The following is a 12,127-nucleotide window of genomic DNA, read 5'->3' as shown; positions in this document are numbered from 1 at the left end:
AACACAGACAGACAACATTCACATTCACACACTAGGGACCATTTAATCATTTAAAATGACAATAACAATTTTAATAAGTTTATGTTTAATTTAAATAGTTGTCGATATCATTTTGTATGTCAAAAATTTATTTATTTATTATATCGGGCAGCACGGTGGAACAGGGGTTAGTACATGTGCCTCACAATACGAAGGTCCTGAGTAGTCCTGAGTTCAATTCCGGGCTTGGGATCTTTCTGTGTGGAGTTTGCATGTTCTCCCCGTGACTGCGTGGGTTCCCTCCGGGTACTCCGGCTTCCTCCCACCTCCAAAAACATGCACCTGGGGATAGGTTGATTGGCAACACTAAATTGGCCCGCGACCCCAAAAGGGACAAGCGGTAGAAAAATGGATGGATCATATATTTCATGCAAAACCCAAGAAATGGATATGTCAATATTTGCATGACTTTTGTGTAAACTACTATGTTCTGTGTGCCCCTTAGTTAGTAACAAACAAATTATTAGGAAATCCTTCTTTTGTGTGTTCATGATATGATACTACGGGTCAACATTAGGATTAAGTAAGCATTTATAATCATAGCGTGATATTGATACAACTTGCACTTAACTGGCTAATCGCTAGCAACGTGGAAATACTATTTAAGCACATTATCTGTCGCATAATTCTCCTTTTTTGTGTTAATTGAATGAGAGGGAGGCCATGTTTGCATATAGCAATCAGTAAGTGTGTTACCTGGACTATTACCGCTCTATAGTGAGAACTGCTGGGTCAAATCCTCCTCATGCAAGCAGCAGGGGAATTCTGTGCATGAAAAGAAATGATCATTTCCTACTTCATTAAGCACCATTGAGACCCTGGAAGCATATATTAGAATCATCATAATGATAATCCGCTCTCACAGGAGGAGATGCACCGCTTGCATATGGCGGGAACACTTTTTTTTAGGGTTGTTGTTGTGCTGCGATGGTGAGTTTTGTGGCATCTGTTATAAGTTCACTTGTCTTGTGTTCTAGGTTGTCGGGCAGCAATGTGCCCTCGCCCATCGTCAGCAACAAGAACTGGCTGAGATTGCATTTCATCACCGACAACAACCACCGCTATCGTGGCTTCAGCACTCATTATCAAGGTGAGTCTGCATGCACATGAACTGTAACAACACAAAAACTGTCATACACTTTAAATAAGGGGGTTGGGCATGTATTACCCATGAGTGGCCACCAGAAGGCAGCTTGGAAGTATTTACGCTAGTCTTTTAGAACATACTGTTATTATTTTTTTTTTTTAAATCTTTTCAGAAATGACACGAGAAACAAAAAGATTGTGGACTAATTTATTGGCGTGCAGTTTCATCATATGCAATGACGGAACTGCATTTTGTATTGGTTTTTATTTTGTGGCATAAAAAGTTAAATTGTGACTCAAATGGCAAAAAAATACAAAACTTATTCAACAAAATTGGCAAAAATATTTGAATTGCTACATAGGTGTTTTTTTGTCCATTTATATGTACAGTAGCCACCTAAACTAAAAAACGTTAAAATGACGGATTTGCACATTGTGAAAATGTTTTGGGTGGTAAAAACAGTTTTATTGTGATTCAAATCCCCAACTTCCATCCATCCATCCATCCATCTTCTTCCGCTTATCCGAGGTCGGGTCGCGGGGGCAGCAGCCTAAGCAGGGAAGCCCAGACTTCCCTCTCCCCAGCCACTTCGTCCAGCTCCTCCCGGGGGATCCAGAGGCGTTCCCAGGCCAGCCGGGAGACATAGTCTTCCCAACGTGTCCTGGGTCTTCCCCGTGGCCTCCTACCGGTCGGACGTGCCCTAAACACCTCCCGAGGGAGGCGATCGGGTGGCATCCTGACCAGATGCCCGAACCACCTCATCTGGCTCCTCTCGATGTGGAGGAGCAGCGGCTTTACTTTGAGCTCCCCCCGGATGACAGAGCTTCTCACCCTATCTCTAAGGGAGAGCCCTGCCACCCGGCGGAGGAAACTCATTTCGGCCGCTTGTACCCGTGATCTTGTCCTTTCGGTCATAACCCAAAGCTCATGACCATAGGTGAGGATGGGAACGTAGATCGACCGGTAAATTGAGAGCTTTGCCTTCCGGCTCAGCTCCTTCTTCACCACAACGGATCGATACAGCGTCCGCATTACTGAAGATGCCGCACCGATCCGCCTGTCGATCTCACGATCCACTCTTCCCTCACTCGTGAACAAGACTCCGAGGTACTTGAACTCCTCCACTTGGGGCAAGATCTCCTCCCCAACCCGAAGATGGCATTCCACCCTTTTCCGGGCAAGAACCATGGACTCGGACTTGGAGGTGCTGATTCTCATCCCAGTCGCTTCACACTCGGCTGCGAACCGATCCAGCGAGAGCTGAAGATCCTGGCCAGATGAAGCCATCAGGACCACATCATCTGCAAAAAGCAGAGACCTAATCCTGCAGCCACCAAACCAGATCCCCTCAACGCCTTGACTGCGCCTAGAAATTCTGTCCATAAAAGTTATGAACAGAATCGGTGACAAAGGGCAGCCTTGGCGGAGTCCAACCCTCACTGGAAACGTGTCCGACTTACTGCCGGCAATGCGGACCAAGCTCTGACCTTGATCATACAGGGAGCGGACCGCCAAAATCAGACAGTCCGATACCCCATACTCTCTGTGCACTCCCCACAGGACTTCCTGAGGGACACGGTCGAATGCCTTCTCCAAGTCCACAAAACACATGTAGACTGGTTGGGCAAACTCCCATGCACCCTCAAGGACCCTGCCGAGAGTATAGAGCTGGTCCACAGTTCCACGACCAGGACGAAAACCACACTGTTCCTCCTGAATCCGAGGTTCGACTATCCGGCGTAGCCTCCTCTCCAGTACACCTGAATAGACCTTACCGGGAAGGCTGAGGAGTGTGATCCCACGATAGTTAGAACACACCCTCCGGTTCCCCTTCTTAAAGAGAGGAACCACCACCCCGGTCTGCCAATCCAGAGGTACCGCCCCCGATGTCCACGCGATGCTGCAGAGTCTTGTCAACCAAGACAGCCCCACAGCATCCAGAGCCTTAAGGAACTCCGGGCGGTTCTCATCCACCCCCGGGGCCTTGCCACCGAGGAGCTTTTTAACTACCTCAGCAACCTCAGCCCCAGAAATAGAAGAGTCCACCACAGATTCCCCAGGCACTGCTTCCTCATAGGAAGACGTGTTGGTGGGATTGAGGAGGTCTTCGAAGTATTCCCTCCACCGATCCACAACATCCGCAGTCGAGGTCAGCAGAACACCATCCTCACCATACACGGTGTTGATAATGCACTGCTTCCCCTTCCTGAGGCGGCGGATGGTGGTCCAGAATCGCTTCGAAGCCGTCCGGAAGTCGTTTTCCATGGCTTCCCCGAACTCCTCCCATGTCCGAGTTTTTGCCTCCGCAACCGCTGAAGCCGCACACCGCTTGGCCTGTCGGTACCTGTCCGCTGCCTCAGGAGTCCTATGAGCCAAAAGAACCCGATAGGACTCCTTCTTCAGCTTGACGGCATCCCTCACCGCCGGTGTCCACCAACGGGTTCTAGGATTACCGCCACGACATGCACCAACTACCTTGCGGCCACAGCTCCAATCAGCTGCCTCGTCAATAGAGGTGCGGAACATGGTCCACTCGGACTCAATGTCCAGCACCTCCCTCGTGACATGTTCAAAGTTCTTCCGGAGGTGGGAATTGAAAATCTCTCTGACAGGAGACTCTGCCAGACGTTCCCAGCAAACCCTCACAATGCGTTTGGGCCTGCCAGGTCTGTCCGGCATCCTCCCCCACCATCGCAGCCAACTCACCACCAGGTGGTGATCGGTTGAAAGCTCCGCCCCTCTCTTCACCCGAGTGTCCAAAACATGAGGCCGCAAATCCGATGACACAACTACAAAGTCGATCATGGAACTGCGGCCTAGGGTGTCCTGGTGCCAAGTGCACATATGGACACCCTTATGTTCGAACATGGTGTTCATTATGGACAATCTGTGACGGGCACAAAAGTCCAATAACAGAACACCACTCGGGTTCAGATTTGGGCGGCCATTCTTCCCAATCACGCCTCTCCAGGTTTCACTGTCGCTGCCAACATGAGCATTGAAGTCCCCCAGTAAAACGAGGGAATCACCCGGGGGAGCACTCTCAAGTACTCCCTCGAGCGAATCCAAAAAGGGTGGGTACTCTGAGCTGCGGTTTGGCGCGTAAGCGCAAACCACAGTCAGGACCCGTCCCCCCACCCGAAGGCGGAGGGAAGCTACCCTCTCGTCCACCGGGTTGAACTCCAACGTGCAGGCTCTGAGCCGGGGGGAAACAAGAATTGCCACCCCAGCCCGTCGCCTCTCGTTGCCGGCAACGCCAGAGTGGAAGAGAGTCCAGCCCCTCTCGAGAGAACTGGTTCCAGAGCCCTTGCTGTGCGTCGAAGTGAGTCCGACTATATCTAGCCGGAACTTCTAAACCTCGCGCACTAGCTCAGGCTCCTTCCCCCCCAGCGAGGTGACGTTCCACGTCCCAAGAGGTAGCTTCTGTAGCCGAGGATCGGACCGCCAAGTGCCCTGCCGTCGGCTGCCGCCCAGCTCACAATGCACCCGACCTCTATGGCCCCTGCCATGGGTGGTGAGCCCATTGGAGGGGGGACCCACGTTGCCTCTTCAGGCTGTGCCCGGCCGGGCTCCATGGGGACAGGCCCGGCCACCAGGCGCTCGCCATCGTGCCCCACCTCCGGGCCTGGCTCCAGAGGGGGGCCCCGGTGACCCGCGTCCGGGCGAGGGAAATCTGGGTCCTTTATTTTTATTCGTCATGGAGGTCTTCGAGCTGCTCTTTGTCTGATCCCTCACCTAGGACCAGTTTGTCTTGGGAGACCCTACCAGGGGGCATAAAGCCCCCGGACAACATAGCTCCTAGGATCTTTGGGACACGCAAACTCCTCTACCACGGTAAGGTGGCAGCTCAGAGAGGAGAATCCCCAACTTATTCAACGAAATTTGCACACAAAAAAATAATTTTGAAATGCTTACATTGGTGTTTCTTCATTTTTATGTAACACAGCACCATTTCTTTAAACTTTTTTGGGGAGCATACGTGGTTCGTTTGTGGCTCCAATAGCCAAAAAGGCAGAATGTATCCAACAAAATTGGCGCAAATAAATAAAAAAATAAAGCTACATTGGTGTTTGTCTATTTTTATGTAAAGTAGCCACCTTGGTTAAACACAATAATATTAAAATGACGCAACTGCACTTTTTAAACTTTTTTGGGTGGCGTACATGGTTCAGTTTTGGCTCAAATGGCCAAAATCTGCACAATTTATTCAATAATATTTGCAAAAAAATGAACACTACAATGGGGTTTGCTTGTCCCTTTTAATGTAAAGTAGCCACTTTGGTCAAACAGAATAATACTGAAATGATGCAACTGCATTTTTTTTTTTACTTTTGGGGTGGCATAAAAAGTTAAATTGTGCTTCAAATGGCCAAAAAATAAACTTTTTTATCCAACAAAATTTGCACAAAAAATAATTCTAAACACTACATTGGTGTTTGTTCATGTTTATGCAACATTGCCACTTGGGTTACACAGACTAACGTTTAAATGACGGAATAAACAGGTAGCATAAATCCTTCAATTGTGACTAAAATGGCCCGAAAAAATATCAAAAAATGTACTTAACAAAATTGGCAAAAAATATTTTTGAAACACTGTGTCAAACGCTACATTGGTGTTTGCTTGTAAATGTTTTATGTAAAGTAGCCCCTTTGGTCAAACAGAATAATATTTACATGACGGAAATTGACTTTTTAAAAGTTTTTGGGTGGCATAAATGGTTCATTTGTGTCTAAAATGGACCCCCAAAAAATCAAAAATGTATTCAACGAAATTGGCAAAAAATAGTTTTGAAACACTATGCCAAATGCTACATTGGTGGTTGTTTCCCAGTTTTATGTAAACAAAACAAAAATGCGGGTGCCATAAACGGTTTAATTGTGACTAAAATGGCAAAACAAAATGGTATAACCCTGTGAAACGCTATATTGGTGTTTGTTTTTTAATTTTTTTTGTAAAGTAGCCACTTTGGTCAAACACAATAACATTAAAATGATGAAACTGCACTTTTTAAACTGTTTTGGGTGGTATACGTAGTTCAATTGTGGCTCTAATGACCAAAAAATGCACAATTTATCCCCAAAAATTTGAACAAAAATGGTTTTCAACACTACATTGGTGTTTTGTTTGTCCAGTCATATGCAACATATCCACTGGGGTCAAACGGAATAATGTTAAAATGACGAAACTGCACTATTTTAAACTTTTTTGGGTGGTATACAATCCAATTGTGGCTCAAATGGCCAAAAAATGCACAATTTGTCCAATAAAATTTGCAAAAACTAAACCAATTTTAAACGCTACATTGGTGTTTCTTTGTCCGTTTTTAAGTAAACTAGCAACTTTGTTCTAACAAATTAACATTAAAATGACAGAACTGCACTTTCTTAAACTGTTTTGGTTGGCGTAAAAGGTGCAATTGTGGCTCAAATGGTCCAAAAACATTTTTTTTTTATTCAACACAGTTTGCACAAACAAAATAAAAAAATTAAAAGCTACATTGATGTTTGTTAATCCATTTCTATGCAACATAGCCATTTGGGTCAAACGGAATAATAAAGTTGAGATGATTGAACTGCAGTTTTGAAACTTTCTGGGGTGGCATAATTATCTTAATTGAGGCTCAAATGTCCCAATAAGTATCAGTTTATTCAACAAAATTTGCAAACAATAATAATTATAATGTAACGCTACATTAGTGTTGTTTGTCCATTCAAATGCATTGTAGCACAATGGGTCAACGGAACAATGTTAAAATGACAAAACTGCAGTTTTTGAAAGTTTTTGGGTGGCATAAACAGTTCAATTGTTACTAAAAAGACAAAAACTAAATCAAAAATATATTCAACAAAATTAGCAAAAAAACAAAAACAAAAAAAAACACCAATGTAGATTGCTGTTTTTTTTTCTTCTATTTTTGTGTAAAATATCCACTTTGGTCAAACAGAATAACATCAAAATGATGGAACTCCACTTTTTAAACTTTTTTGGGTGGTATATAATTGTGGCTCTAATGACCAAAAAAATGCCCAATTTATCCCAAAATATTTGAACAAAAATTGTTTTAAACAATACTTTAGTGTTTTGTTTGTCCAGTCATATGCAACATAGCCACTGGGGTCGGAATAACGTTAAAATGATAGAACTGCACTATTTAAACTTGTTTGGGTGGTATACATGGTTAAATTCTGGCTCTAATGACCAAAAAATGCACAATTTATCCCAAAAAATGTGCACTTTTTTTTTAAACGCTACATTGGTGTTTTGGTACTCCATTTGTGTGCAATATAGCCGCTAAGGTCAAACGTAATAACGTTAAAATGACGGAACTGCACGTTATACATTTTTTCGGGTGGGATAAATGCTTAAATTGTGACTAAAATGGCAAAACAATGCCACAATTTATGTATATACATGAAATGTTTATATATAATAGCCACTTTGGTCAAACAGAGTAACATTAAAATGATGGAACTGCACTTAAAAAAATATGTGGCATAAACTGTTCAATTGTGGCTCAAATGGCCAAAAAATGAACAATTTATTCAACAAAATAAAAAATAAAAACAGTTAAACGCTACCTGGGTGTTTGTCCATTTAAACGTAACATAGCTACTTGGGTCAAACAGAATAACGTTAAAATGACGGAATCGCACGTTATACATTTTTTTGGGGTAGCAAAAACAGTTCAATCGTACCACAATTTACTAAACACAATTTGCACAAAAAAAAATATATATATATGCTACATTTTATATGCAAAGCCGCTTTGGTCCATCAGAATAACTTTAAACCTTGATAAAACATGTCTTTTTTTTTGTAGTATATAATGTGTAAAATAGTGACTAAAAATGTTAAAAAGGAACACACAATTATTAAGGAAATGCCTTTAAAAAACTTTAAATCTATTTTGGTGTTGGTTTTTCTCAGTTTGTACGCTAGATATGTAGCAGAACAGCACCATTTTTGTTTAATTCCTCAGTAAGTGGTTCTAGCATGACCTAAACAAAAAGATGAAAATACTTTGGTAGAAGTGATAAAAATAAAAATGCGTTCGAGCTATATTTGTGTTTTGTTTCTGTTTTTCTGTATGCTTGCTAATCACGTCCTCGTTCATGGATGATGCCATAAAATGTTGGAACTGTACTATTCTTATATTTTAGGATGGAATACAGTAAGTAGTTTCATCATCACTCAAAAAATGATTACCTCAACAAAAATTTTGCAGACATATTTATGTTCATTCGTTAGCTTTTATGCTAGCTCAGCCATTTTCTTGTTCACGGACGATTACCTGAAATGCAGCTTCCGTGTTAGGATAGAATTCAGTAAATAGTTCCATCATCACTCAAAAATACCTTGCTCAACATAAGCAAAAAAAAAAAAAATTGTACGTAGTCTTATTGTGGCCAAAAATATTAAAAATACTTGTTAAATAAAACCTCTGCCTTGTTTTTGAACAAATACATAGGCCTACTATGCTACTATATTTTAATGTTGGTCATTACGATGGTACTTGGAGAGACACGTTTTTTATGAGTTGTTCCTTGGTGAAAAATGTTTAATAACAACTGATCTAGTATTAGCAAAAAAAATAATACATAAAAAGAATGGCTTCACCTTTTTTACAGTCTATCAGCTATATTTAGAATTATTATTAGTTCCATGTAATGGCTCCGTTTTGCTGGCTTTTTCCCTGTTGTGTTATTTGCCTTTTTTGTCATAACTCATGATTCAGTTTTTCCGTGTCAATTATACCATCCGTTCTTTCTGTCTCCATGCACCTTCAGCATTTGGACGCTTTGCACTCGACTATTAACGTTTGAGAATGACGTGTGCGTGTGTGAGGCTTGCAGTCCCTTCGCAATCTTAGTGCTCTAAGGTCAAAGTGGCTGCTTTTATTTAGTGTGGAGGTACTGTAGATGATGCACATCTGTGGTACTTGATGCTGCGGGATGATATTTCTGTGAAATCCAATTCCACTTCTAATGGATGCATGGAATTTGAGCCTGTTTTTTGTTTTGTTTTGTATTCATATTCAAGTGGGAACAAGCAGTGCGTCATTGCTGTGGAAAAAAAAAATATCAGGAATTCTTGGTTGATGTTTACAACGTGTGAAGCATCTTCATGATGCAAAGAAATTATGTTTTACGGTGATTTTTCTTGTTTATTTGGATGGATTTAGTTTTTTAATGGTAACTTTTTTAACCATTTTTTCGTTATGAACCCTAATGGCTACCTTCTCATATCTGTCACTTTTTCATTATCTGGATCCCATGCATTGATTTTTCTTACCACTCTTAGCATTGCAATTTATGTGATCAAATACCATATTATTAATGAATAAAAATTTAAAAAACATCATCAACATGTTTTACTTTCTGATTGGAGGACTAAGGAGTTAACCCGCCGGATTGGATCGCTTTAATTGATCTTAATTGATCTGTAATCTGTTTTAAAAGGTTAATCAGGCCCGTTAATGAAGAGCTTGGCGAAGTTGGCGGATTAATTAAGTGACTTCCTAACGAGCTACAGATTGATCGGGCGATTGACTGACGGACTGAGTTCCGCTGTCAGTCATCCTCCTGATCCAAAAACCTCCTTAACATGTGATTAGTTGATGTTAATTGTTTATTCATCAAGGCTGGATAAACTCGCAGGACACTTGATTAGGCACCAAAACATCTGCCTTATAGGAGAGAAAATAATCCTTAGGACATTTAGTGCCAATCTTTTTTTTTTTTTGACAAGATACGTTTTTATTATTTTATGATCTCTGTTCCTTCAAAATGAACTTAAAATGATCGCAGCTACATAAAGATGATCCTTGCAAATACAGGGCCAGTATCACAGATACCTGGACATTTTTCCAAGATCATTGAATAATTCAGCAATGTTTGCTTTGAATTCAGTTGATTCTGATCAAAATAAAACACAGACCAAAAAAAATATTTGTATCAGCATACTTTTCTGTGAACAATTTAAACAATATATAGAAAAGAACCTCCTGCCTCCAATAACTTATTCTCTGCATTTGTAAATATCAATGATTGGTAAATGACACACACCTCAGTGAGTGTTTTGACACTGGGCTGATACTGTATTGCTGTTTCATGATGGCGCTATCTGTTGGATTAAAACAACTCAGTTTGTTTTGTGCTTCCACCTCCTTGACTGTTGATGTCAAATCTCGTAATGGAAAGTTGTGTTTTCTAAGCAGTCTTAAATTGCAATATTACAACATGTTTATTAATGTGGGTGTGGATGGATGGATATACCCGCTATCACAGTTTGATACCACCGGTTGTTGTGTCGGTGTATCACTGTTTACAAGATGACTTCAAAAATCTATTTGGTTTGTTGTCATGTAGGAATAAAACATGACAGCAATGCCGTTCAGCGTGTTTGTCCGCTGTTTTATCGCCTGAAACTCTAATGAAAATAAATTGGCAATATACAAACTTCTACAAGCCCACATTTTTTTTACCAATTTGAACTGTTCCAAAATCAAAATGTCCCTTGCTTTTGGAAATAAACTGCTAGCAAGCTAATGTTAGCATGCTAATGTTTTTTTGTTGTTGCTAATTTTACACTTTATAGCTAACTTTGCAACCTTACATCATAAAGTCAAATATGTTGGTCTGTGACATATACTAAATGTTAGCATGCTCGTATGCTAACTTTGTTTTGCTAATTTTGCAACTCAATTTGGGAAAGACACTTTACACACCGGCTCCCAGTGCCACCCACTCTGGTTTAAACATACAATAGCTTTAAGATGTCGATAATGTATTCCACTATGTAAAGCGTTTGAGAAAAAAATGCTATATAAATATAATTCACTTCACTACTTGACATATGCTAGCTGTTAGCATACTAACATCAGCATTCTAGCGTGTTAACATTATCATTCTAACTTTTGTATCAAATGTTACCATTGACACTTTAAAGCACGGCTATTTAACTACATAATGAAGAGGGCCGCAGTTTGAAGAGCCCAGGTGCTCAGGAGCCAGGCATCGAATTGTGGATGTTTCGTCAGAAAGTTCCACTGCAGGTTATCTTCCTTTGAGACTGTGTTTACTTAATTGCAAAGTAAACACTGCACTGTCAATAAATGCATTTTTCTGCCCTCGCTACTCGATTCCAGCGTGTCAAGCTTGACAGATAGTTAACAGCATGAAGGAGCAGAAGCTCCAGAAGTTTTGTTTAGGATTAATGTTCCTTCTTTTGAATTATTTTTCTTCCTTCGTTTTATTTCTTTACACTTTTTCCTTCATTTAAGTTTGTAAGACTGTAGATATAAACATAAAATAAACATTAAAAAAGTATAACGTCCATTGTATATTTTACATAAATAAAAAAGAAGGTTTAATGTCAATATATTCATACAATAAACTGCAGATGTTTACGCATCCATCCATCCATTTTCTACCGCTTGTTCCTCTCGGGGTTGTGGGGGGTGCTGGAGCCTATCTCAGCTGCATTCGGGTGGAAGGCGGGGTACACCCTGGACAAGTCGCCACCTCATCGCAGGGCCAACACAGATAGACAGACAACATTCACACTCACATTCACACACTAGGACCAATTTAGTGTTGCATATGGAAATTAAACATCAACATCAAACATCAAACATTGCACTTGCCCTCTACTGGTCAAATTTAGTACTTCACATATTAAACTCGCTTTGATCGCTATAGACAAAAAACAACACGTCCACAAATACAAATGACATCACAAAATCAGCAATTTCAATACTAAACAAACTCAATATGTTCATGCACAATATCTACTTACAAAGATTTGACCAGGTTTCGTGATGAAGTTTACACGTGTGGATTTCCACCGTGATTGCTGATTGTCTGTAACAGTGTCCGCTGCTTAAAATGTCCGACAGGAAACAACGACTCGAGCACTTGCTCGGGGCAGATCGTTCATACTTTGTTGTACAGTCGGTATTGAAAGTCCCATTTTCACAATTTATTTAGATTTTTTTTC

General features: G+C 41.1%; 1 protein-coding gene across 6 annotated transcripts in view; it reads left to right on the top strand.

Annotated features, from left to right (window-relative positions):
• csmd3b (CUB and Sushi multiple domains 3b) overlaps nt 1-12,127 on the top strand; it is an 877,422-nt gene that overhangs the window by 502,167 nt on the left and 363,128 nt on the right. For all 6 annotated transcript variants that reach the window (XM_061966990.2, XM_072914110.1, XM_061966991.2 and 3 more), the window contains one exon: nt 1,017-1,129. In XM_061966990.2, coding sequence (XP_061822974.1) covers nt 1,017-1,129 — 113 coding nt within the window. The remainder of the gene's footprint in view (nt 1-1,016; nt 1,130-12,127) is intronic.

The sequence above is a fragment of the Nerophis lumbriciformis genome, linkage group LG11 (genome assembly GCF_033978685.3).
Source record: "Nerophis lumbriciformis linkage group LG11, RoL_Nlum_v2.1, whole genome shotgun sequence".
Taxonomy (NCBI): Eukaryota; Metazoa; Chordata; class Actinopteri; order Syngnathiformes; family Syngnathidae; genus Nerophis; species Nerophis lumbriciformis.
This window is presented reverse-complemented; position numbering and strand designations above follow the sequence as displayed.